General features: G+C 50.1%; 1 protein-coding gene across 1 annotated transcript; it reads right to left on the reverse strand.

Moving 5' to 3' along the window:
• Positions 1–1075: 1075 nt before the first annotated feature.
• LOC107525426 (dolichyl-diphosphooligosaccharide--protein glycosyltransferase subunit 4-like) lies at positions 1076–1186 on the reverse strand. Its single transcript, XM_016197583.2, has one exon. It carries the CDS (start codon positions 1184–1186, stop codon positions 1076–1078), a length of 111 nt encoding a protein of 36 aa, XP_016053069.2.
• Between the last annotated feature and the right edge of the window lie 23502 nt (positions 1187–24688).

Raw genomic sequence — 24688 nt, forward strand, 5'->3', positions numbered from 1 at the left:
GCTGCAGAATTTTAGAAATTAGTTTTTGTGTGCCCTGAGATGAAAAGGGTTGAAAATCGCTGCCCTACGGGTTAGGTTGACCTGACCTGACCGGACTAGCAGCCCCTCAGGCAACAAAACCTCCTGCCTTCCCTTGTGCTGTGTATTGCTTCTTAGGGTGACTGGTGCTCCAGCTCCCACCAGACCCTGTGCCTGCCTCCAGGTTTTAGGACACCCCCACCCCAGCATGCTTGCTTCTTAATTTAAGTTTCTTTTTCAAATTAGATTTCATTTCCATTTTTTTATTCGTTCTTTAAACTTGACTTTTAATGATGTAAACAATACAGGTATTGGGGGAAAATCAACAGCCTGGTTAAAGCTAGAGCTCTCTCGTGCCCCCCCCTCCCACCCGGGGTATCAGCTGGGTGGGTCTTCTTCCAGTCTTTTTTCCATGCCTTTTCATTTATATGTATGTGGATACAAGGAGAGATAGTTTTGTTTGGTGCATATATTTCTTTTTACATAAATCTGAGTTCTAGCTATCATTTAGCAACTTCCTTTATCACTTAATGGTGCACATCTTGGAAACCTTTGCACATCAATGTATGAAAACTCCCCTTCTTTTCTTTTTGACCATAAAATAAAAATCTATATTTTTATATTGGGGGGTGGAGAGTAGAAAAGAAAGCAGCCTTATACTGGGCCCTACTCAGTGGCAGCTTCTTGTTCCATAGGGTTCAGGAAGACTTTGAGGAAATAAACGTTGTTTGGGCCCGGCTGGGAGTGGCTTAGTGGTTGAGCATCAACCTAGGTTGGAGGAGATCAAGGTTCGATTCCCGGTCTGGGGCGTGCAGGAGGCGGCCGATCAATGACTCTCATCATTGATGTTTCTATCTCTCTCCTCCCTTCCTCTCTCTGACATTAATAAAGATATATTAAAAATAAAATAAAATAAATGTTGTTTGGAAAAACCCAGGTGTAGTTGCTTTACGTGCTGTGCTGGGTAGAAGGGATGAAATGAAGTGTGAAGGTCCCCTACACCCTTCATCTTGCCTCAGACCATGTCCTGGAGCCCTGGGATGGAGAAAGGCCACGTTTATTCCTGCTTCTTGGGATTGTTGACAGCCACATGGTGATAGACAACGACAAGCAAGAAGAGCAACACCCCCAATGTGTTGTCAAAGGTGGCAAGTTGCACGTCTGTCATCTTCGTGACCAGCTGGGCTCGGCTCCTTCACGGCCTGCGCACTAGCTCAGGGTAGGAGCCCACCTTGTTCTTTTTGATGATTGCATAGTACTCCCAAGTATACACTCCCACAGATCATTATTCATTCTCTCATCGATGGACATCCATTCACATTGTTTCCAGAGTGTCACCAACACAAGCAAATCCTTGCAGGTGACTCTCAGCCTAGCTCAACTCAAGGATAGCTGTTTTGGTTGGTGATGAGGTCTCCTTCAGAGGAGATATTCAAGCAAAAGGTGAAATAATGTCTTCCTTACCTCAGAACACTGATGCTTACTCTTCAGTGCATCTGAGAATGACCTGGAAAGCTTTTAAAGCTTCAGGTTGCTGGGCCAAATGCCTGGAGTTTCTGATTCAGGAGGGCTGGTGTGGGCCTGAGAATTTGCATTTCTAACAAGTTCCCAGGTGAGGCTGCTGGTTCAGGGACCTTACTTTGAGAATCACTGTTCAGCTTCCACTTACCTGAAGGGTCACCTCACCCTCGGGAGACAATGTTCAGGAGAATTCACCCTGGGCTTCTCCCTCTGCTCAAGAGTGGGTGTTCTGGCATACTGCTGGGAGGTAGGACCCTACAGGCCACTGGTAGTGGGTCCAGAGGTCTGGCTAGCTAGGATGTCCCACAGATATTCCAGCTGGGCCTGGAAGCCAGGGACCTTTTGACTCTAGACATAGCCTACAAGATCAGCTTTTTCTGGGCACTAACTGCCCACCCCTACGCCTCCCCAGATCTTCCCTGTGGAGCCCAAGAACAAGCTCTGAGCTGCTTACACCGTGTGGTTGGGAAGTGCTCTGAGGTTTTCATAAAAGAAACGACAGGAGACCACATCCCCAGAGAGGGGCTTTGAAAGGTCTGGAGCCTTCAGGACCCTGAGGCACTCTTTGTTCCCAGCTGGATTGCAGGAGGTTACACTGGGGTTGGGGGAGAGCATGTCTGGGGTGGGAGTGTGGGAACCTGGAGCCTGGACCTCTGGAACTAAAAATCATGCCCCCTTCACGGGCCTTCCTGGTGGCTCTGAGGGACACTTCTGTACCGAGGAAGGTCCAGTTACAGACTGAGGGTGAGACCCCAGTGGACATTTTGTCAGTGCCTCCTCCCAGAGCTGAATTTTGATACCTTGCAGCTCACCAGGTTCCTTGCCCTTTAACCCCCCCAAGGTGCTGGCCATGAACCTTAACGACCTTGATGGCAGAAGGCAGCACCCTCTGGACTGCTGGCTTCTTTGTTGCAGTGTCAGAAGGGAAGAGGGAGGAAGTCTCAAGGGCCAGGCCACAATCTGCGGGAGGGATGGGGGTGCCTTTGGTGCTCAGGAGAACTGCTCCCGGCCCCTCTCCTTCAGTGAGGACAGTTTGGATCCAGCTCTAATCTGGTGCAGAAGTGTTTGAAGCTGGTGTGCCTTTCCTTTTGGGTTATGCTAAAGCCTTGAATGTCTTATCTGACTTTTCATGGTTGTGATCTCAGCACCCGGCATATAGTGAGAATCTAATAGACTCTTGTTGAATAAATGAAAAATGAACAAACAAATATCTTAGAAGGTGTCTTCGAGATGGGCCCGGCCTGCTCCCTGCCTGGGCCTGGAGGCTAGACCCTGGGACCAGCTGCTCAGCCATTTGAGGCGCTTTCTGCACCGCCTCCCGCGGCGGGGTGCTGGGTCCCACCACCAGGACCACCCTCTGCACAACCTCCACTCGGCAGGGGACTGGGGGGGGGGGGACGATGACACGGGGGACCCTGCCTCCTATGCTGGGGTTACCAGGGGAGGGAGGGAGTGTGCCGAGGAGGGACTGGCTTCTCCCAGGGCGGAGGGGCCCGGGTGGGTCTCCGAGCCGGGCCCAGGCCTGTTGGCCGGAGCTCAGGGCGAGGCCACGCTGCGCCCCGGCCCCCGCGGCCCCCGCCACCCCGCCCCCGCCTCCGCTCGCGCCCTCTGCAGTAATAGTGGAACCGGGGGCAGGGGGAGGGACAGTTTTAATCCTTTCAGACTCAAAACTCAACTTCTCATTTCTTTCAAGACACTCTCCCCTAACCCAGAAATCGAAAGTCGAGGCTGGGGGAATTCTGCTCGGTGGAAAAGCTCAGGGTGTTACTTTTGGTCTGGGTGAGGCTGGACCCAAAGTGCCCCGGGCTGGGGGGCGCCGAGGGTCTGAGGCTCGGGCCCCTGGGTGGGGCAGGGCCCGGACCACGGAGGAGGGGAGGCCGGGGTAGGAGGGAGGTCCCCACCAGCCCAGCGCCCCCAGCCCCCCGCGCCCCTTCCCGGACGGGTGGGGACGGCGCGCAGCCCTCGGAGCGCAGCCGGTTCCCCGACGGCCCCGAGCAGAGGCGCTTTGCAGGGGGATGGGCCCGCGGCACCCGCTGGGCACCCCTTGTAAATCCATCCCCGGGAGGGCCGGCCCGGGGGTCGCTCTGGGGCAATCCGCCTCTGGGGTGGCTGCGCCGAGGAAGGTGGGGTTACCTGCAAACCCCTGGACTTAGGGCGAGCCCGTCAGAGCCCCCTCCCCAGGTTCCACTGCAGGAGGAGGCGCCGGGGTGGGGGAGGTGGGGTTCGGGTGCCAGTCCTCAAGGAAAATGCAACCGGCCGCTTTGGCCACATGTGTGCACCCGCCGTTAAGAACGGGGCAGGCCTTCCGTCGAGCACGGCCGCCGCTGCCCAGGAAAGTCATGCACAGCGCGCACGGTGTGCGCGGGGCTGCAGGCTCGGCCTGGAGCTGCTCGAGCGGGGAACCGCCCGTCGGTTCTGTTCACTAATTAGCCGGTTTACCTGGGCCGGACCCCGCTGGGAAACCCATGACTTCAGAGCATTAGCGATGATGATGACATAGAAGACTGTTCACTACTGGAAACGCTCTTGGTGTTAAAGCAAAGCAATAACTATATGCACTTGTATGGGGGGGGGAAGACTGGGAAGTATAGGATGCTAAAAATTTTTAATGCTTTTCACCATAATCGTGTATTTCAAAGTAAATTTTATTGAAGTAAAACTTCAGTTCTAAGAATATAAAACAAAATTTTACCAGGTTTCTCAGTTTCTGAATGTGAGCAGCACCCTACAGGACACGTTAGCATATTTCCCTCTTGTTTTTCAAACAGCCTCCAGCCTGCCTGCGGGGCGGGCGGGAGATGACTGTCACCCCCATTCCACACGGAGGAGGCTGGTGCCTGGGGAGGTGACGGATCGGCCTGTAGCGTGAGGCAGAGCAGAGCCGCATCTGTCTTTCCCGCACCCTGTCTTTCTGCAACGCAGACCTCCTTCCAGTCTGCAGAGCATGCATGGAGTCGGGGAGTGGAAAATGGGGAGGGGGTGCGTCCAGAGCAGAGCCCCCCTGAACCCCTTTGGTTTCTGACCACCGCAGGCCACATGTCCCCGTCAGGTGTAGGCAGGACCCAGGTGTTCTTGGGTTCCTTGCTCCAGAAGCCTGATCTGCCAAAGGTCATGGGTCCGATTTTTCCACCCTGCTCTTCCCCTTGGTGGTACTCAGGAGACCCGGGTGGTGGCGGGAGCTTTTACGGGACTTGGACTTGTCAAACATTCAGCTTTCTTTCCAGAAGGCGGTGATTACCTAGCTGTGGGAGGGTCCCTCCACCTCTGTGCGGTCATCATCCCGCCTCCACTCCCTACCAATCCGTTCCTGGCTGGCCCCTCACCAGGGTAAGGGCAGTCCTGAATGATTTATTAGGGCATGGGGGTGAGAGAGAGGTGTTGAGGAGAGGCCTGTTGTCTTGGGATGTATTCAGAGAGTTTGAGCTCAATTGAAATGCTGCAGTCATTGAAACAGGCCCCTCGGTCTTTCTCATAGGGTTTAGAGAACACTAAAAAAATTCCCCCTTTCTCTAGTTAGCTCTGGTGATCTTTTGATCTACTTGCTTCTCACTTGGCAGTTTGTTCTCTAAGTCATTCTATGCTTCTGATTTCTTTAACAGTCCTCTTTGTTTTCTTTTGAAAGCACAGTAAAACCTTGGGGGTGGGGAGGTGGCTGTGTGGGTGGGAGTTTTGCTGGGGCCCCCGGAGGGCACTGCTACTAAGTAAAATTTGCTTTTACTGAAACACACAAAAGTCACCTCCCAGAGAACCCCCTTGGTCCCCTTCTAAATTCACGTTAGAGGAATGTACTGAATCAACAAAGATTTTTCAAAGACCGACAATAAAGGAGGGAGCGTTTTCTCAATTTGCGATTTTGATTTTCCCGGAAGTTATCAGCTTGGCTCAAATAAACTCATAAAAAGGAAGAAAAGAGAGAAAGAGAGAGAGAAAGAAAGGAAAGAAGGAAGGAAATAAATGAGAAAAGGAGACCGAGACACTCAGGCTACAACAAGCAGGTCAAGCGTCTCTACTATGGATTTCAGAAGTCAATGGAGAGAATGGGAAAGAAGCAATACTCAATGGCTACTAATTTTCCAGAACTAATGGGTACATAAATTTTTAGGCATGGTGATTTCTGAGCAGAGAAAATATAAAACACTCTACCTTGCTGCATTGTAGTGAAATTTCATGACACCAAAGACAATGAGAAAATCCTAAAAGAAACCACAGAAATAAAATTACCTACAAAGCAATGATCATTCAACAGCCTTCTTATCAGCAACAAAGGAGGTGAGAATATCTTCAAAGTGCAGAGAGAAAAGAATTGTCATCCTCAAATTCTACTCTAAACTACAGGTTGTTCAAAAATTAGGGCAAAATATAGATATAGACAGAAAAGAGCTGAGAAAGATTTTCAGTTTCATGCCCTCATGGAAAGAACTGCTAGAGACATTCCTCAGAAAGACGGGAATTCATCCTGAAGGAAGGAGTGGAATGAAAGAAGTAATATTGAGAAAAAAATATATATGTGTGGGAAAATCTAAATAAACCTTGCATAGAAAAAGCAACTTCTACCGTTGTCATTACCTAATTATTAAAACTAGGAAAGAAGCCCAGCTGGTCTGGCTCAGTGGTTGAACGTCAACTCATGAACCAGGAGGTCGTGGATGGATTCAGGTTAGGGTCCATGCCCGGGTTAGGGGCTCGGTCCCCAGTAGGGGGTGTTTCCATCTCTCCCTCTCCCGTCCTCTCTCTGAAATCAATAAAAACATGTTTTAAAAAAAAGTAATGATAGGAAAGGAGCAAAGAGAAGGCCAGACATGATAGGCATATTCCCTCCAAAACATTGGGGGAAGGAGGCTGGAAGAAGGGAAGATACATGCATGCCCAGTAAAATTGGGATGCCATAGGGAAAGTACGTGCCTGTCAATCACACCGAGGGCCAGAGACAGTTGGCCAGAATGGGCATGGCCACTGCAATCTCAAGGAAATTTGGGGTACTTAATTCCTTGAACAGAGAAGCTCCCTCTGTTATGCTCTTGGTTCCTCTTGGCACCCTTGGTCATGGCTCATGCCTGGCTTCCTGGCATTCTCCCATGTGCCACAGCCATGTGGACCTCCCCACACAGTGACAGATGGACTGCAGCTAGCCTGTGCTGTCCTGGAGCCGGCTCCAACATGGAACGGGAGCTCTGCACACTGGCTTTGCTTCTAGCTTTACTGAAACCCCAGCTACACTTCTTCTATGGACCAAGGGAAATGGGACTTTAGAGACGCAAGAACGTAATTCCACGAAAACAGAGTTTCCTACTATATGGCCTCCTCTCATGGGCCCTCCGAAAATGCTTATTCCAGTGATACTCCAAGAACCCCACTCCCGCTAGCAACAGGGAAAGATGAGGCATGCTTTTCTGATAACACAACAATAATAATGGCAACTAATTGTGGAGGGTTTAAAAACAAGAAAGGAAAAAGCGCTGGGCAGCCATAATAGATGAGATAAAACAGGATTATTGGGGTAAAACATTCTAAGTTTCCTTCATTGTTTTGGAAGAGAGTAGAGCAAAAAGTGAAATAATTTATCAGGAAGCCAAGGAAGCATACTCTGCAGGACTAGTCTTTTTTTTCTTAAAGAAGATCCCCAAATTGGATAAGCTTCTGGTTCCATAAAACCTGGATTTACCTCTGGGGTAGGGTTAATGTTTTTTTATATCTAGATTTTATTAAGGCAGTTGTGTATATAGAAAAAAAAGGTAAAAACTACTAAAAGTATAAGAAACAAAATGTCTAACTTCTAACTTGGTAGGGAAAATAAAGATAAGACAATTTGATGAAACCAATCAAAAGCAGGTAAAGGTGGTAGGGGAGGGGAAGCCAAGAAAAGACATTGCAAATAGAAAACAATACTAGAATGGCAAATGTGGCCAATATTTTCACCTGATCCTTGGTATCTCTTCTCCCTTTCTCACATGGTAATAGAATTTTTAGCCAAACAGATTTAAAATCTACGCCTTTCATCTTTCCTCACAGATAGATGTGGCCCATGGTATGTGACCAGAAGTGGTGTTGCAGCTTCTGGGCTGCATTAGAAGGAAGGGAGCCCTGGCTGGGTGGCTCAGCAGGTTGGAACATTGTCCTGTGCACCAAAAGGTTGCAGGTTCGATTCCCGGTCAAGGGCACATGCCCGGGTTGCAGGCTCCATCCCTGGTTTGCACTCTCACATTGATGTTTCTCTTTCTCTCTCAAAATCAATAAACTATTCTTTAAAAAAAAAAAAAAGAATTGATAGGAAGAAACCATAAAGGAAATTATAAAATATTTGGAATGGAGGACATTGAAGCATCATATAAGAAAATTTGTGGGAATCAGAGCAGTGGTTAGAGAGAAATTTATATATATAATGTATGTATATATACACATATGTGTATATTTTATATATATATAAAATATTCTTTTGTTGATTTTTTAGGGAGAGAAGAAGGGAGAGGAAGAGTGTGAAACATCAATGAGAGAGAAAAACACTGATTGCCTCCTGCAGGCCCCTACTGAGGATCGAGCTGCAGCCTGGGCATGTGCCCCGGCCGGGAATGGAACCAGTGACCTCTCGGCACATGGGACGAGCCACACCTGCCAGGGTGAAATGTGTATCTTTTAAAAATACATTAGGGAAAGAAGAAAATCTACAAATTCATAAGCTGAATGTCCAACTCAAAAACCAAAAAACCAAAAAAATGAACAACCGAATAACCTGAAGAGAGTAGTGAAAAGGAAACAAGAAGGGATGTGAACAGAAGAAAATACTAAAAAGCAAGAAGAGGTAAATCACAGCCAAAGTTAGTACTTTGAAAAGACCAAGAAAAAACCTCTGGCAAGATGGACCAACCAAAAAGAGAGAAAGAGAGAGAGGGAGGGAGAGGAAACAAATTAATTTATTCAATGAATTAATTTAAAAGGATTAAAAAGTAAAGTAATAAAAGATACTGTGGAAATTTTTTAAAATTATGAGTGAATACTACAAGCAGCTTCATGCATTGTAGTACATTTGAAATTTCAAAAGAAATGGATAACTTTCTAGAAACTTGTAAATGTATACAAATGTATAGAAAAGCAGAGAAGTTTTATATCCCTTGTATCAACTATCTATTGCTGAGTAACAAAATCACCTAAAACAGAGTCTTTTTTCTTAATATATTTAAAAAAAAAATTTGATTTCAGAGAGAGGAAGGGAGAGAGAGAGAAAGACAGAAACATCAACGATGAGAGAGTCATTGATCGGCTGCCTCCTGCACCCCCCCCCCAATGGAGATGGAGCCCCCAACCCGGGCATGTGCCCTGACCGGCAATGGAACCGGGACCTCCTGGCTCACAGGTCGGTGCTCAATGACTGAGCCACGCCGGCTGGGCTAAAACATAGTGTCCTCAACGACAACCATTTTATTTGCTCCAGGTTGTGCTGCTCAGCAGGTTAGCAGGGCACTGTCGTAAGAACAGGTCTTGTGTGGTCTCACCTGGGGTGACTCGGGCAGCGGCGGCCATCGGCAGCTCTGCTGAGTCTGGATGGTCCAGGGTGGCCTCCCTCAGGTGCCTGGCGGAGGATGCTCGCTGTCAGCTGAGTCACATGTCTCCATCAGGTTATTCCGGGCTTCTCATGTTAGCAGAAGCGAGCAGCAAAATGGGACAAGCCCCAGTGCACAAGTATTTGCAAGCTTCTGCTTGTGTCATGTTTTCCAATGTCTCATTGGCCAAACAATAACAAATCTTGGCCCAAGCAAGTCGCTGAATCAATGTGGGAGGGATTGTACAGGGTAAGGGTACAGGGAGAGGCGTTCATGGGGGGCCCTGTTACTATAACAATCAACCAAAACTGTTAAGTAAATATGAAAATCAACCCTCCCTAAATATAATGTGGTATTCCACATTGGGTGCGGAAAAAGGACTTTGTGGAAAAATTGCTGAAATCCATATAAAGTCTGGTAATGTACCAATATTAGTTTCTTTCTTTCTTTTTTAATTTTTTTTGGTTCCTTTTTGTTTCAGATTGTCATTTTTTTAAAAATTTATTTTTACATTATTACAGTTGCAATCTTAGTTTTTTATTTTGAAAAATGTACCATGGTTATGTAACTCTTATATTAAGGAAAACTAGGTGAGAGGAATAGGGGTGCCCTCTTTATTCTTAATGAAATTTTATTTTATTATTATTTTAAAATATATATTTTTATTGATTTCAGAGAGAGGAAGGGAGAGGGAGAGAGAGAGATAGAAACATCAATGATGGGAGAGAATCATCAGTTGGCTGCCTCTTGCATGCCCCCTACTGAGGATCCAGCCTGCAACCCAGGCATGTGCCCTGACCAGGAATCGAACTGTGACCTCCTGGTTCATGGGTCAATGCTCAACCACTGAGCCAAACTGGCTGGGCAGGGGAACCCTCTTTGCTATCTTTGGAAAACTTTTCTGTAAATCAAAATTATTTCAAAATTAAAAGTATATATTTTAAAAAATCAACAACCCTCCAACATAATGAAAAACAACTGGCTTAGATAGTATTATAGTTGATTTCTGCCAAATTATTCAAGGAACAGATATCCTTCTTTTATTTAAACTTACAGAAAACTGAAAAAGAACGAATGTCTTCTAATTAACTTTATGAAGTTAATATAATCTTGTTATGCAAGCTGGTCAAGGACAATATGAGAAAAGAAAATTATAGACCAATCTCACTTATGAAGAGGCAAAAGTCCTAAATGAAAAATTTGCAAACTGAAAATAAATATTTATTATTGACCCGGCAGGAGTACAAGGACAGTGTAAAATTAGAACACTCAAAGTAATTTACCAAATTAACAGCAAAGAAGAAAACCCACGTAATCATTTCAATAGATGTAAACAGAAAAAGGTTTTGATAAAAATTTAACATCACTCTGTATGAAAGCTCTTGTCCAGCTCAGAATGGAAGGAAACTTCCTGAACCAATAAAAAAATGTGTCTATCAAACACCAGCAGCAAACAGCATCCTTGATGGTGAAATATGTGAGGCATTTTCTTTAAAATCAGACATGACAGAAGTCGACCTGCTCCTGGTGACACCGTCTAACATTGTACTACATGTTTTAGCTAGCAGAGTAAGGCAAGAAAAAGAAAAAGAATAAAAATAGCAATGGAAGGAAAAAAATTGTAATTTGAGGTGTAGATGACATGATTGTCTCCATAAAAAATTCAAGGAAATCTACAGGTAAACTTTGAACTAAGAAGGGTTCAGTTAGCGGGGGTGGGGTGGGGATGCAGGAGTGTCTGGCTTCCTTATTAAAGCACAAAAGAATCACCTAGTTTTCTGAAAACTCTGGAAGTCCTTGCTGCCTTGGCTAACCATGCTAAAATGGCTCCAGGATCTATAGATACTCAAAAGGCCTGACGTGTCAGCTCCCATTAGTGGTGAGCTTTTCACACAGGCTGCTCCAGGCCCTGGGTGGGGAGACAACTTAGAGGGCAGGGGTGCGCCTCCCAGGCTTCGGCACCCACTGTACGCAGTAGGCGCCCTGGCACTGGGAGTGAGTGAGTGTCTAGAGGGCCCGAGCTGGCAGTTTTGGTCGGAAGATACAGGCTTTGAAACTCCGCTGGGCTCTGACGCCAGCCTGTTGCCGTTTGGTCTGGAGCCGGGGGAACCCTGGGTGGGAGCAGGTCCAGGCCTCCCTCTTGGGTCTGAAGTCCTGAAGCTGAGCCTTGGCTCTGCGGCCTGGGAGCCTCCACTGGCTGGCGGGGAGGGAAGCTGTAAGAGTGCCCAGGCTGCTGCTCCTGCTGGCCTTTCTTCCCCCATCGCCCCAAGCCTAGAGCTCTGTGCCTCCCTGCCAGCATTGCCGCCTCACAGGCTGGCACAGCCTGCTGGACCGAAGGCCTGTAATTTGTGACTCATGGTCCCTCGCCAACCATGGGCAATGCTGAGTCACTTGGGCTTGCCCATTCTGCCGAGTGCCAGGGGCCCAGCCCCTCACAGGCACCGGGGCAGTGCTGAAGCCCACCTCCCACTGCTGGGCAGAGCTGGCCTCGGCTCCTGGAAAGGGCAGGGGTGAGCCCCAGGGCCCACCTGCTGGGGCCAGCTGGGGAGCGGCTTTTTGAGAGACCCTTGGAGCCCAGGCCTGTAGTGCTCAGGTCCCTTTGCTCCTAGGACTCTGCTCCCCACCGGCCCTGAGTGGCACACACCTCACATAACCAAGGCTGGTGCCACGGGTGGCCTGCCCAAGGTCTCTCAGGAGGTCTTCAGAGTCAGGGCCCCAGGTCACCTAGGGACAGCCAGGCTGCCGCCGACCTGGGCCCTCCAGACACTCACTCAGCCTCCTTTTATTATTTTCTTGCATATCAGGACAGAAGTGAAAACAGTGAGGAACGCCTTTTAATTTTTTTCTGCTCATCAGATAGGCAAAAATTTGGAAGGACTAGTAATCAATCGCCAGCACTGAAGAGAGTGCGGGGAGCAGGCACGGTCCTATGAAACCAGCAGGAGCACGGGCCCAGCCTGACTCTGAATGTTAACAAATACTGATTTGTTAACATTTAAAAGACAGGTATACTTTTTATACTTTTGTTTGACCCTATAGTACATTTCTGAGAACATTTGATGTAGAAAAATGTACACAATGATACAAAAACATTTTGCAATTTCACTTATTTCTGTGTCTATAACAGAGAAAGTTATGCTCAAGAATGTTTACTGCAGCTTTGTCTGCAACTGGAGGAAAAACAGCAACAGCCTTCATGTCCAGCGGTAGGGCGACGATAAATAAACATGACTCTGCACATGAGTGCTCCCAGCTGTTCGGGAGAATGAGGTAAGTCTGTATGAGCTGGGTCTGCAGGAAAGGAGGTTCGTGATATATCGTAGAGTAAAAACGAGTCACAGGACCGTGTGTTTAATGTGATCCTGTTAAACAAGCAAAGCCGGTGTGTGTGTGTGTGTGTGCACACATAGAAAAGGGTCTGGAAGGATGTTAGTGGGGATTTTCTCTGGGAGGGGTTGACAATTGAGATCATGGGAGACTTACTTTGTAGTCTGTTTATTCCTATATTGTGTGATGCTCTTACAAGTGTGCAATTACTTTATTTTTATTTTTAAAAAATATGTCTTTATTGACTTCAGAGAGAGGAAGGGAGAGGGAGAGAGAGAAACATCAATGACGAGAGTCATCGATCGGCTGCCTCCTGCACACCGCCTGTGGGGGATCGAGCCCGCAACCCGGGCGTGTGCCCTGACCGGGAATCAAACCTCAGTCTCCTGGATCATAGATTGATGCTCAACCGCTGAGCCATGCCGGCCGGGCAGTGTGCAATTACTTTAAATTAAAAAATAAAAAAACAATTAAAAATAAAATAAGCCATTGTCCTTACCCGTCATTAGGACCCCAATACATGCACGTGATATGGGAGAGTGGGCAAGATTTCTCCCACCTCCCCCAGGGCTGAAAACTTCCCAGGCCCATCTCCCCTCAGGTCAGACCTCCCAGCAGGAGCCACAGCTGGGTCTAACTCCCGTTCCTAAACAACTTCCCATGTCTACTCTCCTTTCCTCCCAGTGGCTTCCTTGGGGACCCCTCTGCCTCCCTTTGTGCACCCAGAACCCCCGGCCTGTCTCCTCTGCGGCCCCTTCACACTGGGAACACCCCTCCCCCCTGCAGCTACACCTGCACCTTGGGCAGCACCAAGGCAGGATCCTGCCCCTCTTTGCTCTTCATTTATATGCGCAGAGGGGCCACATTAAATGTTTGGCGAGTGATGTGAGAGTGAGTAATATAGGACCCATCAGAGGGACCCTGAGTGGAAAGGGACCGCTGAGCCACCTGGCCCACTTTCCTACCCAGCGCCCCATGCCCCCTGCTGGACGCCTCTAGAGATGGGCAGCCACTGCCACCTGAGGCAGCTGGGTCCCCTTCCTGAGGGGGGTAAGTGGCTTCTGTGGGTTAATCAGAGGAGGGACAGTGGTGGAGGCATCTCCCGGGGCAATTTCAAGTCTGTGGCCAGTTCTCAGCGGGCAGCTTCGCAGCTGGACAGGGTGAAAATGGCATGGCTCCATGTCTCTGGCCAGGAGAGCCCTAACCTGCTGGGTATGGTACCAGCCTGCGGGACCTCATCCAGTTTCAGCAGGTCAGCCCCACCCTAACCACCAGGTTGGCAGAGTAAATGAAGCATTAAAAACAAACTAATTAGTACTTCAGGGTAGCTTCATTCAGAAAATTACCGCACCAGGGAGGAGGTGTCTCATTTAGGGCTGACTTAATTAAAAGACTCAGTAAATTCCTGTAACAGATGAAGACAGCACTTTCCAGAAACACCGTAAATGAAATGTTTTACTGTATATATCAAATGGTGATTAAATCTTTAATATCATAATTCCTTAAGAATGCCATTGTCAGTGACAAACAGCAACCCTTGCAACAAAGGACCTAATTGTTCCCTCCTCCTGGCTCCGTAGCCCACAGGAAGTCGTAACTTCTCTGTTGTACTTTGTTTTTAATGCCTATGAGTAACGCCAGCTCTGGGAGGAATCCGCAGTAAAGACAGAGAATGGGGAGAAGCCCTGTTTCTGACTAGCTACTTGTGGTTTAGAGAGATACCCATCTTTCCCAAGTGAGGGGGCAGCCTTTTTGGTTGATTATCTGCCACAGTGGGTGGGCTGTGGCCTGGGGTAGCACAGAGACGCCGAGTGACTTGCCCAAATTGCCCAGCCAAGTGGAGGTTGGAGAGAAGGCCCCGCCATACAATGTGGGTTGGCCTGGCCGCTGCTCCTGCCCTGAGAATGCGGCCTGAGGCAGGCCGGATGGAGTGCCTACAACCTGTTCTGTGTCTCTACAACCTCCACGCCCGCCCTGCCAGGCTTCCTCCTGGCCCAGCTCCCTGGGACTGACTCCACGATGCAGGCCACCCTGAGCACTTCTTCCTACAGGTTGGGCGCCAGGCCTTCTCCCTGGAGCACATGGCTCATGGGAGGAACCTAGAGAATGGTGGCTGGATGGGCAATGGGTCCATTGATCCACAGGAAATTGATAAAATGCGGAATCTCTCAGGCTTGGGGTGGGGTTATTGAAGGGGCTTGTGTCTAGAGTAAGGGCTTTCTTAAAAATAATTGAAAATTTTTTTTTTGCTGACTTGCTGGGTGGCTGGGCAAGTGGCATGCTCACTCCATGTTTAGTCCCCTCACCTACAGAAGACGTGGGCATGTTATGAGGGCCTGGGTTTGGAGTCAGAGCGATCTGAGTTCGAATTCTGCTTGGTTATGTATTGTGGGATTCGGGGCCTCTGTTTCTTAACCTTGTAGAGTGTGGAGAGCAACCTCCTTGGGGCTTAGAGGTCAGAGTTAAATGAGTCAGCAAGGAAGCAGTGAGCACAGGAACGGCACACGGCTGTGCTCAATAAACCGATCAGTGGTGATTGTTAATGTGATTTCAGCTGGGTTTACAGGAAAGGGAAAGAGAGGCGGAACGGAGGGTGTCATATCTAAGTGGCAAGCAAGGGAGATCGGCTGACTTACTCAACAAGCTCTTACAAATCACCAAGCCCAAGCCCTGGCCGGGTAGCTCAGTTAGTTAGGGCGTCGTCCCGATACCCCAAGGTTGTGGGTTCGTTCCCCGGTCAGGGCACATACAAGAAGCAACCAATGAGCCCATAAATAAGGGGACAATAAATTGATGTTGTTCAAATCAATAAAAAACCAAAACAAAGGTAAGCAAGCCCACGAAAAGGAGCTGGGTGAACAAGACAAAGCAAGGGGCTCTGATCCTGAACTAAAATGCAAGTTACTCTGAAGCAGTATTTCTGTTGGAAGAGGGTTGGTGGTTCTGGCTGCCCTAACCTGCGGACGCTGAGCCCACGGTGGGTGCTCCACACATGTGAGTAGAGTAGGGGCCTTCTTGGCCCTGTAAGAGCTGCTTCTATATTCTCAGACTGTGTATCAGAACTGGATGGGACCATCAGAATTGGCTAGCCAACCCCTGATCGTATAGATGGGGAAACTGAGGCCAGGGAGGGTAATTTGGGTTGGCAGAGTTGGAAGCAGGGCCTGCCCCCTGGCTCCTGGTCCAGCTCCTTCACTATTCGACAGTTCAGGCAGCTACTGGCCTGCCGGGCGCCTTGGAGAAAACTGGAAGGGACTCCATCCTCTTAGCCAGAGGGCCAGGCTGGATGTTAGCCTCCCTGGCTTCCTCGACCACATGCCCTGTGCAGGGCACAGTCCACACACTCTATGGGGCATGCATGCCACACAGCCAACTCTTGCTGCAGCCAGCATCACACGTGCCTTTAATAACCAGCCAGAGGCCTCTTCAACCAGAGACCTTCCCTGATTGGCCAGATGCCCTGGTAGCTGTTTGGCTGGAGAGTGGGTTGGTCTTTATCCACTGGGGTCATGGCCCCCATCCCTACCCTGACTCTACCACCCACCTGCCCAAAGCCAAGTCGCCAAGAACCAATATGCTTGGCAACACCCTCACTCCCAATTTGACATGCTCCTAATATTCCATTGAAAGGATTTTGGCATCCTTTGAGTCTTTGAAGGAGTTTCTTAAGTCATCAGGACAGTTCTGTCTTAACTCCAAGTCAACCAGTGCATTTTAGAAGCTTCCAGGACTAAATGGAAGGACGTGCGAGAAAGTCATTCATGAGTAGAAGGGTCAGTCATTGCCCTGTAATTAGGAAAACACCAGCCTCCTACTTCACACTCTCATTTCACATTCTCTTTCATCTCCCCACCCCCAGGAGAGAGGAAGGGGACGTTTCTGGGGGGCTTGGAAGTGTAAATGGGGGCCTCTCTTCAGCGTACCCTTTGGGGTATGCCCTGAAGAACCAAAGGGTTGAATAATTTAAAAGCAAACTGTACAACCACTGGAAAGTAGAATCATTAACCTCACTGGGAAAGGAAGGTGTTTCAAAGCTGGAAACAGTGGACACCATTATGAAAGAGAAGGTGGTGGGTGTAACACATCTAAATTTCCGTATGTAAAACACAGCATCATTGAATGAAAACATTCTGCAAAAACTTTAGAAACGCTTGCACCATTTGGACCAGTAATTCAATTTCAGGGGAGTTTTTGCTGATGAATAGCCCTTGAACGTGGAATTAGGTTATGCATAAAGTTGTTTTTGTGGAATTATTTATGACAGTGGGGAAACCCCCCCAGAAAATAACCTAAATTTGTAGTGATTGAAAAATGGCGAAGTCCATTTAAAAGAATATTATGAAGTCATTTAAATGCTGTTTCTAAAAATGTTCACTGAGAAGCAGTGATGTATAGCATTAGCAATACAGGCTTGCGGTCAGCCAGACCTGGGATGGACACCCAGCGCCACCTGTATGACCTTGGGACTTGCTCTCTCTCTCAACCTTCGTTTTTACATCTGTAAAATGGATAATAACATTACTTGCCTCATAGGGTTATGGTATCACATGAGATCATACAAATAAAGCACTCAGCATAAATCCCTCCATTGTCATGTACATATTCTGATTATTACTTTTGTATACCATAGAAAAATTATCTACGCCCATTCATTCATTAATACTGAAGTATTTATTGAAGTCCTATTTGTGCCCAGTACCAGACAGTAAAGAAGTTAATGCTCTAGGAGTAAATAAGTTAATGTTCAATGAAGAAGCAGAAGGTATGTGTGCAGCCTGAGCATAGATGTGTTAAACATAAAAAGTCCTAAAAATAAATTAAAAAATAAATAATAAAACTAAAAGGCTGCTGAGGATAAAAAAAGACTAGAAGGAAATAGTCCAAGATGCTAGCTGTGACTGTCTTTGGGTAGATAGCGAGGCCATTGGGTGGTCTGTCCTTATGCCCCAATTTTCTGTAATGAGTCTGAACTTCTTTTATGAGTAGTAGTGAAGTTTCTATATATTTGTAAAGTCAGAGAAAAATGATGGTGCCTGTTGGTCAGCCTTTTATGATCCCGTATCATGCTGTGATGTGATGCTGTGAAAAGCAGGGCACTGCGGTCAAGTGTGGCCCTGAGAAGCCCCTGCACGGGTTCCCTTTCCCTTCAAGCCAGCCTCACCGCCACAGGGGGCAACACTGGCCACGCGCTGATTTCCTCTCGTGTATCCACATTGCACAAAAGGTTCAGGGAATCAAACAGAAAACGGGAAGGTGAAAAAGGGAAGGCCCTCAGGGTGGCAGCTGATGGCTGGGTCTGCAGCACCGTGAGCAGCGAAATCCTTCTCGGCCATAGGACAGCGGGGAGGCAGCCTCCGTGGAGGCCCGCGGCCCTGCAGCCTCTGCTGGGCCTCAGTTTCCTCCTGTGGGGAATGAACCGAGACCCTGGGACCTGGAGATGGACGAGACAGCGTCTTTTCTCTCCTACAGGAGGGGTCCTCGGGGGCTGGCTCATGCCTATCCCAACCTCCTGTTTGGAGAGGTTTTAGGAGTACCGCTCCCACCCCCCCAAGCTGTGGGGACACTTACTGAACCTCTGTTGCTTCTCTGTGGGCATCCCACCCCCAGGCGCCCCACGGACCCCCTGCCTATGTGTCCGCAGTGACACAACACTCAGCCCTTTATTAACCAGGCTTCTCCCCTGCACCAGCAGGTGGCTTTTCAGGCAAAAAGCATCCCTTTATTCCCCTTCTAGGACCCACTTAGGCATCAAAGGCTCCATTCCCTGGGGAGTTTCCAGGAAAGCAGCTGGGGGGGGGGCAGGAGGTCTCCAAGGGTCAGGGGCACACTCTCTGTTACCAGCCTTGCGGGGTCCATGTGTTCAGCCCTTCCTGCTCCAGGCCCTCACTTCCCTCACTTCTAAATGAGCGGGGGGTGCCGGGGGTGCTGAGATCCTGGCCACAGCTCTAACTGTGCAGCCACAGCGCAGGTTCTTTTCAACCTCACATCAGGCACGAGGTGGCCCCTCGTCCTCACTCCCACTTCACAGAGGAGAAGACCGAGGCCCGTGGACATTAGGTCCTATGCCAAGGTGGTCGTAGCTGGGGTAAAAAGCAAACCAGGGGCTACTGACCACACAATGCAGCCTATTTTAGGGGACCAGCTTAAGTTTGGCGGAGGCCTCCTTTCCTCTATCCCGAGGCGTTGCCCAAAGGGACCCAGGACTGGGGGATCTGAAGGCTAAGTCCTGGCCTTCACTCAACCCCTTTGCACCTTGGGTTGGTCCTCCCATTTCTGGGTGTGTGAGGCAGAATATTGTCCCCCACCTTCCTCAAATGTCTTCACCCTACTCCGCAGAACCTGCGAGCATGTTCCCTACATGGCCAGAGACTCCACAGGAGTGGTTAGCTCAGGATCTGGAGGTGGGGCATGTTTCCTGGCTCATCCAGGTGGGGCCGAAGGCATTGCAGGGACCTTTCAAGGGGGAGGCAGGAGTGAGAAGAGCTGTGACAGCGGGAGCAGAGGTGTGGGGGAGAGTCGAAGAAACTACACTGCAGACGTCGAAGAGAGAGAATGAGGTCATGAGCCAAGGAATGCCAGAAGCTTCTAGAAGCTGGAAAAGACAGGTAATGATTCCTCCTTAAGCCTCCAGCAGGAATGCGGCCTTGCTGACACCTCTCTTCAGGACTTCTGACCTCCTGGACGGCAAGGTAATAAATTTGTGTTGTTTTGCCACTAAGCTTGTGGTAATTTGTTACAGCAGCAACAGGAAACGGATATACTGGGCTTCAGTTGTCCCCTCTGTAAACAAGTGGGCAGCTGGCCAGTGGCCCTGCACGCTGAGCTTTCTCACAGGTGTTGCAGGTCTAGGCCGGCAGGGCCTGGGGTTGCTTTGACTGTTTTGCGGACCTTCTTTGGGAATCTTGATTCCTGACTGTCCTTCTGCCTCCATGGAAGGGGCTGTAGCTTTGTGTCCTGTGGCCCTGGGGGGTTTAGCCTGAGATGAGGCTGGGAGAAAAGAGTGCAGCTCTGCAGGGTGGGCCTTGTTGGGAGTTGCTGGACCCCTGTGCTGGGCCTTGTCTTGGGACCAACCCCCTAAAAGGCCACAGCTGCCACTGACTGCCAGGCAGAATTACAGCCTCTGCCCAGGCCTCCCTTCCCCAGAATGGCCAGGACGGAGGATGCCTCGCTGCGATGGGCTCCATGCGGGCTCTGAACTCCACGCGGCCCGATCCTCCTCCGTGTTCCCAGCGCTGGCCCAGGGACGTCCACGGAGCAGGTGCTCAAGGAATCTGTGTTGAATGAATGAGTGACTCAGTGACACACACAGACACACAGCCGAGCACATCACACAGTCATTTCTGTACCTAGGCCCATACCTGGGTGGGCACCTGCATGCAAGTGCACACACACAAACACACACACACAGGCATGGCACACAGGCACGCAGAGCTGTGCACATGCACGTGCTGCTGAGCCCCTCCTCTGGAGGGAGAGGATGCTTCTGTCCCATCAAGAGAGCTGAGATGCCAGCTAGGCAGCAGGCCTGGGAGGATTTGGTGAGCCCATGGGCAGCAGGGTCTTCCCTGTGGGGCCCCGGCTGAGGAGGACCAGCAGGAAGGATGGGGCAGGTCTCCCGCTGATAGGAGGTGGCGGCCAGGTGCTGGCTGCCGTTGGTGGGCATGCGCACCTGCGTGTGCCAGGAGACAGCACAGATGTCTGAGTCTGCCCCCTGCGAGGGGAAATGAGCCTCTGACGTTTGACCCCGAATCACAACCCACCTTGGATCTTGGGGGAGGCCCAACTTTAGGGCAGTGATCCTGGAAACAAGCTAAAAATGCTGCTGGTAAAACGACAGGGGTGGGCTGCAGGGTACTGAGCAAGGTTTGAGGTCAGCCTGCCACTCACCGGCTGTGTGACCTTGGGCTGGTACATCAGTGTTGGCTGCACCTCTGAAATGGGCCAGTGAAGGCAAAACGCGTCAGGGCCGGAGGGAGGACTGGGCGAGAGACGGCGAGTGGAGTGCTCCGCTCATCGCCACAATAAAGAAACAAAACGTGGTAGCTTGAGAAACTGGAAACACTCAGTCCAAAGTCTGCTTAGCCCACCCTAGGCCAGAACAACCAGGGGGAGGCGGGGAGTCCTCTCTAGCCACCTCTAGAAGCCTCTTCTGTGCTCCCGGCAGGCGCAGGGACCCTCCTGGAGCAGCTGGTGGTGGGCTGATTCCCAGGAGCAGTGCAGCCCCCTGCGGACCTCGCTGTGGGGACTTGAGCCAATTGCTTTGCCAGTCTGAACCCAGCTGCCTCGTGTCCTCCAGCCTGGGGGGCTGCGAAGCTCCAATGAGGCTGCATCTAACACTGAGAAGTGAGGAATCCTCACCTCGCTGGCAGCATCTCTGGCCACCCCTGGACGTTCAATATTGGGGCTACCATGCTGCAGGCCAGCTGACTCACCATGCACCCTTGACTGAGTCTCTGACCACCGTTCCCCTGCCATCCCTCAAGTCTGGCTCCCAGGCGGTCACGGAGGCTGTTGACCAGGTCCAACAGCACCAGCTGGGCCTCTGTGGTTGGCCTTCAGACGCTCCCACTCCCTCATCCAAACTCAGGAAAAGCACATTCCCTGGGTGCTGAGAGGGGAACCCCCAGATGCCTGGAGCATCCTAGTTTCTGCCCTACTACGTGCTCCTTCCAGGAGGTGGAGGCCTGGGGGGGCCCGGTTTCATCAGGAAGCATAAGCCCAACAGGCAGGTGAGACAGAGCCTGGGCAACCCCCATTATAGCAGCCAGTGCTAAGTGGCTCCCCATTGTCTCACATGCTGGCCAGGAGCTCCCAGGGGGCAGGACCCAGGTGTGTTTCACTTTGTCCTGGGCACCCAGCTGGAGCCTAGGGGCTAAAGGGACGCTGAGACAGAGGGTAGGTAGGGAGCCTATGGTCCAGTCACTGGGCTTGGTTTTCATTGCTGTGACCCATCTCCCCAGCCCATGCTGAGGGAGAAGGGCTTTGCCACGTGCACACTGCCCAGGGTGAGTGTGGGATGCCCAGGGCCCGAGCCCACTGCAGGGCTGCCTGATCCCAGGCCACCAGCACCGGGTCAGTGGGCGGCCTGTTTCCGAGCGCACCACACCCTCCCTTGACTCATTCTGAGGCAGCATTGCCACGAGGGTTTCTGGCCTCTGAATTCACCTTTGGTTTGGTTTCTGCTCGGGCCGCTCAGAGCAGTTTTGTTTTTAAGTGCAAACCCACAGAGCTGCTTTCCCCTTTCTCTGATCCCCCAAAACAAACAAAGGATGTTGGTCTGCATTTTGGTTTGTTTTGAAGCTGAGAGGAAAGTGAGGGAAACAGGTCACCTCAGAAGCTTCGAGGGTGGCCAGGCTTGTCAGGGAGTGTGAGGGTGCCTGGGGAGGGATGGGTGGTGGCCAGGGTGGCGCCTCACTCCCTTGGAGGACAGGCCACCAGCCCACCCTGGGTGGGCCCGGTTCCCAGGGCGTTCACTCATCATCAATGGGGATGCTTGGAGCTGGGGACTCCTCATGGGGCCCGAAAAAGGCCCTGCATAGAAGGAAGGAGGCCTGGGTCAGAGGCAGGGTTCTGAGGCCCCTTGCTGTGTGGCATCAGGCAAGGCCTACCCCTCTCTGAGCTTCGGTTTCCTCCCTGGTAAAATGAGGCATTGGCTCTGTTCCACCCTGTCTCTGCCTCTCTGCTGGCAGTGAGTTGAGGAGGCGCCACTCACGGGACTGACCTCCAGGGCCCACCTTGAGTTCCAGATCCATTGGAAGAGCACTTTATATCTTGCTGGGGCTTCAGCCAGCAGGCCTGTTCTCCCCACGTCCCAGCTTTCCTCCATCTTCCCTCTGGTCAGGTAGAGGCCCCCATAGTGCCTGGGGTCCATGATCCATGGCTGTGGCCCCTCTGGGCTTGTGACCCTTCCCATAGGGTATGCATGTACCTGAAGCAGAAAAGATTAACTCAAGGAGTTTTCAGCCCACAGGCAGAGAGGTCTCTTTTCTGACACTTTCCAAGGAAAGAAGTCACCTGAGCAAGGTGAGCTCCATTGTACCCAGAGCCTGCAGGTGACCAGCGATGTTTAGGAGGAGGCCCTGGGCCAGTCCTTGAACCACCAAGGGAAGGGGCTGGCAGGCAGTGGTATGACCGGTAACTGGATCCTAAAAATTTTAACTTTCTTTATTCAAGTCCATCTGTTTTGACAGTTCTTAATTATCTGTATTTTTAATTTTTCTAGTGAAAGCTGTAGACTGTCTCCTTGGGGGAAAGAATGCACATGCAGAATTTTGCACCAGATTAAAGGGGTCCATGGCCCTTCGTGTTAAACTATTGGGAAGTCAAGGTAATTCAGGGGAGATGACTTCCTAGGGGATCCCTCCTTCTCTTTGGGGAGTAGGCACTGTTGGGTAACTGGCTATTTCTTCCAAGGGCGTTTTGGGGAAATGTGGAACCAGTTGCTTCTTTTAAGGTGTGAATGCTGCCTGCTTAGAGGTCTGTCTCTTGGTTGCCAAAAGGAGAGGTAACTTTCTCGTGGATCCAGGGAACTGAGGCTCCCCACCCCTGGGCCCTGGGAAGAGCCTCTTTTGGTGTTCCTGGAGCTCCTGCCCCTGAGGGGGTGTGCTGGCACCCCTTTTGTTTTCTCAGTTGTCCAGATCATAGGTGCACGGGAATTTGTGCTGTGTGAGTTGTAGGGGTGGGGAGGAGGCTGGGCACTGCTGCTGGGACTCCCTGTAGCCTACTGAGGCCCACTGAGGCTCCAGCCAGGAGCCTGGAAATCTGGGGGAAACGTCTCTGGTCAGACATCCCACACTCTCAGGGTGAGCAAAACTCCTAGCGGCCAGAGGCTGGTGACAGCTTCCCAATTCCGAGTACTCTGCCTCCTCCCGGAGACTCAGACCGATTTGGGGATCTGGGGGCCAGCCCGTGGCGCTTCTTTGGTCAGGTTCTGGCGCCACCGGGTGGCTAACTCTCTAACAGCAACCGGGTCTCCATCTGGCAGCAGAGGGTTCTCAGCTCCGGCTGCACCCGGCAGCGTCATTAGAGGAGCTTTACAAAATACTGATGCCTAGGGGGTCATCTCCGACCACGTAAATCACCCTCTCTGGCGAGGGGGGGGGCAGTATCAATGTTTGTAGAGCTCTCTCGGTGATACCAACGTGAAACTAGGGTTGTGAATCACTGCAGCACCAATAAGCTGGTTCCCAGGTCCTTTGCCAAGCAGCAAGGAAGGGTAGATGGGGTGGAGAGGAGATATTCCAGGTGCTTTCTGAAGAACATGCTTCACTTCCCTTGTGTGGACCTGCTCCGGTGCTCTGAAAACTCATGCAGATCAACGAGTCATGACCATGACAATGGGGAGTGTTATAAATAAAAAACTGTGCCTGTGATTAGGCCTTTTATTAGTGTCTGTGGACGTTCATTGGGTTCTACAGTTTTTTATGGGCATTTGCTGATTTTGTGTCTTGTCTCGGTGATAATATTCAGAAGTGAACATAGAAGCCCCTTGCATTACCTGGAGGGCTGTTAACTGACTCTCCCTCCCAGGGTTTTTTGCAGCTAGCTTTGCAACTATTGATGCCAAGCAGAACAACTTTAATTGTTATGGGCTAATTAGCAAAGGGTGAAAGGGCTTAATTGGCGAGGGATGTGTTTGAGCTAGGCAAAAGCTCAGAGAACATTCCAGAACATTTTACAAATGAAGGTTTTATAGCAGTTTGAATTAAGAAAGGGCTTGGGAGAACTGAGTCATCTTCTTCTCATGTTTGCAAAACAACACTGTAGTTATTTTGAACTCATAGCATCTGCCCCCATGCAGTCCCACACATATTCACATTGTGAGTGATATTTGGTGAGGAGGAGGGGAAGGAGGGGCCATTGGACAAGAAATAAAGTCTCCATTCCTGACCATGGCAGGCAAAACCCTGTAGTGTCCGCTCCTGCCTTCCTGCCAACCTCCTCTCTCACCACTCCATCCTCACTGGGTTTATTCCAGCCACACACAGCTTTTTGCTGCTTCTCAAACATGTCAAGCTTGTTCCCACCTCAGGGCCTTTGCACTTGCTGTTAGCTCTGCTTGGACCACTCTTCCCCCAGATAGTTACATGGTTTGCTCTCTGAGTTCTTTCAGACCTCAGCTCTAATGTCAGAGAGGCTTTTCCTGACCAACCTGACTAAATTATCGGGCCCTTGCCTAATTCTTTTCCTTCTTTTATATCCTCTGTTGCACTTTTCACTATTTGAAATGTATCAGTTAATGTTTATTGTTAGTGAACCCCACCCATTGTAACTCCTTGAAGGTAGAG

This window comes from Miniopterus natalensis, chromosome 4, assembly GCF_054644295.1.
Source record: "Miniopterus natalensis isolate mMinNat1 chromosome 4, mMinNat1.hap1, whole genome shotgun sequence".
Lineage (NCBI taxonomy): Eukaryota > Metazoa > Chordata > Mammalia > Chiroptera > Miniopteridae > Miniopterus > Miniopterus natalensis.

Bases quoted from the DNA above. Each gene is read 5' to 3' on its own strand.
- LOC107525426 (XM_016197583.2), bottom strand. From the start codon at position 1,186: ATGACAGACGTGCAACTTGCCACCTTTGACAACACATTGGGGGTGTTG.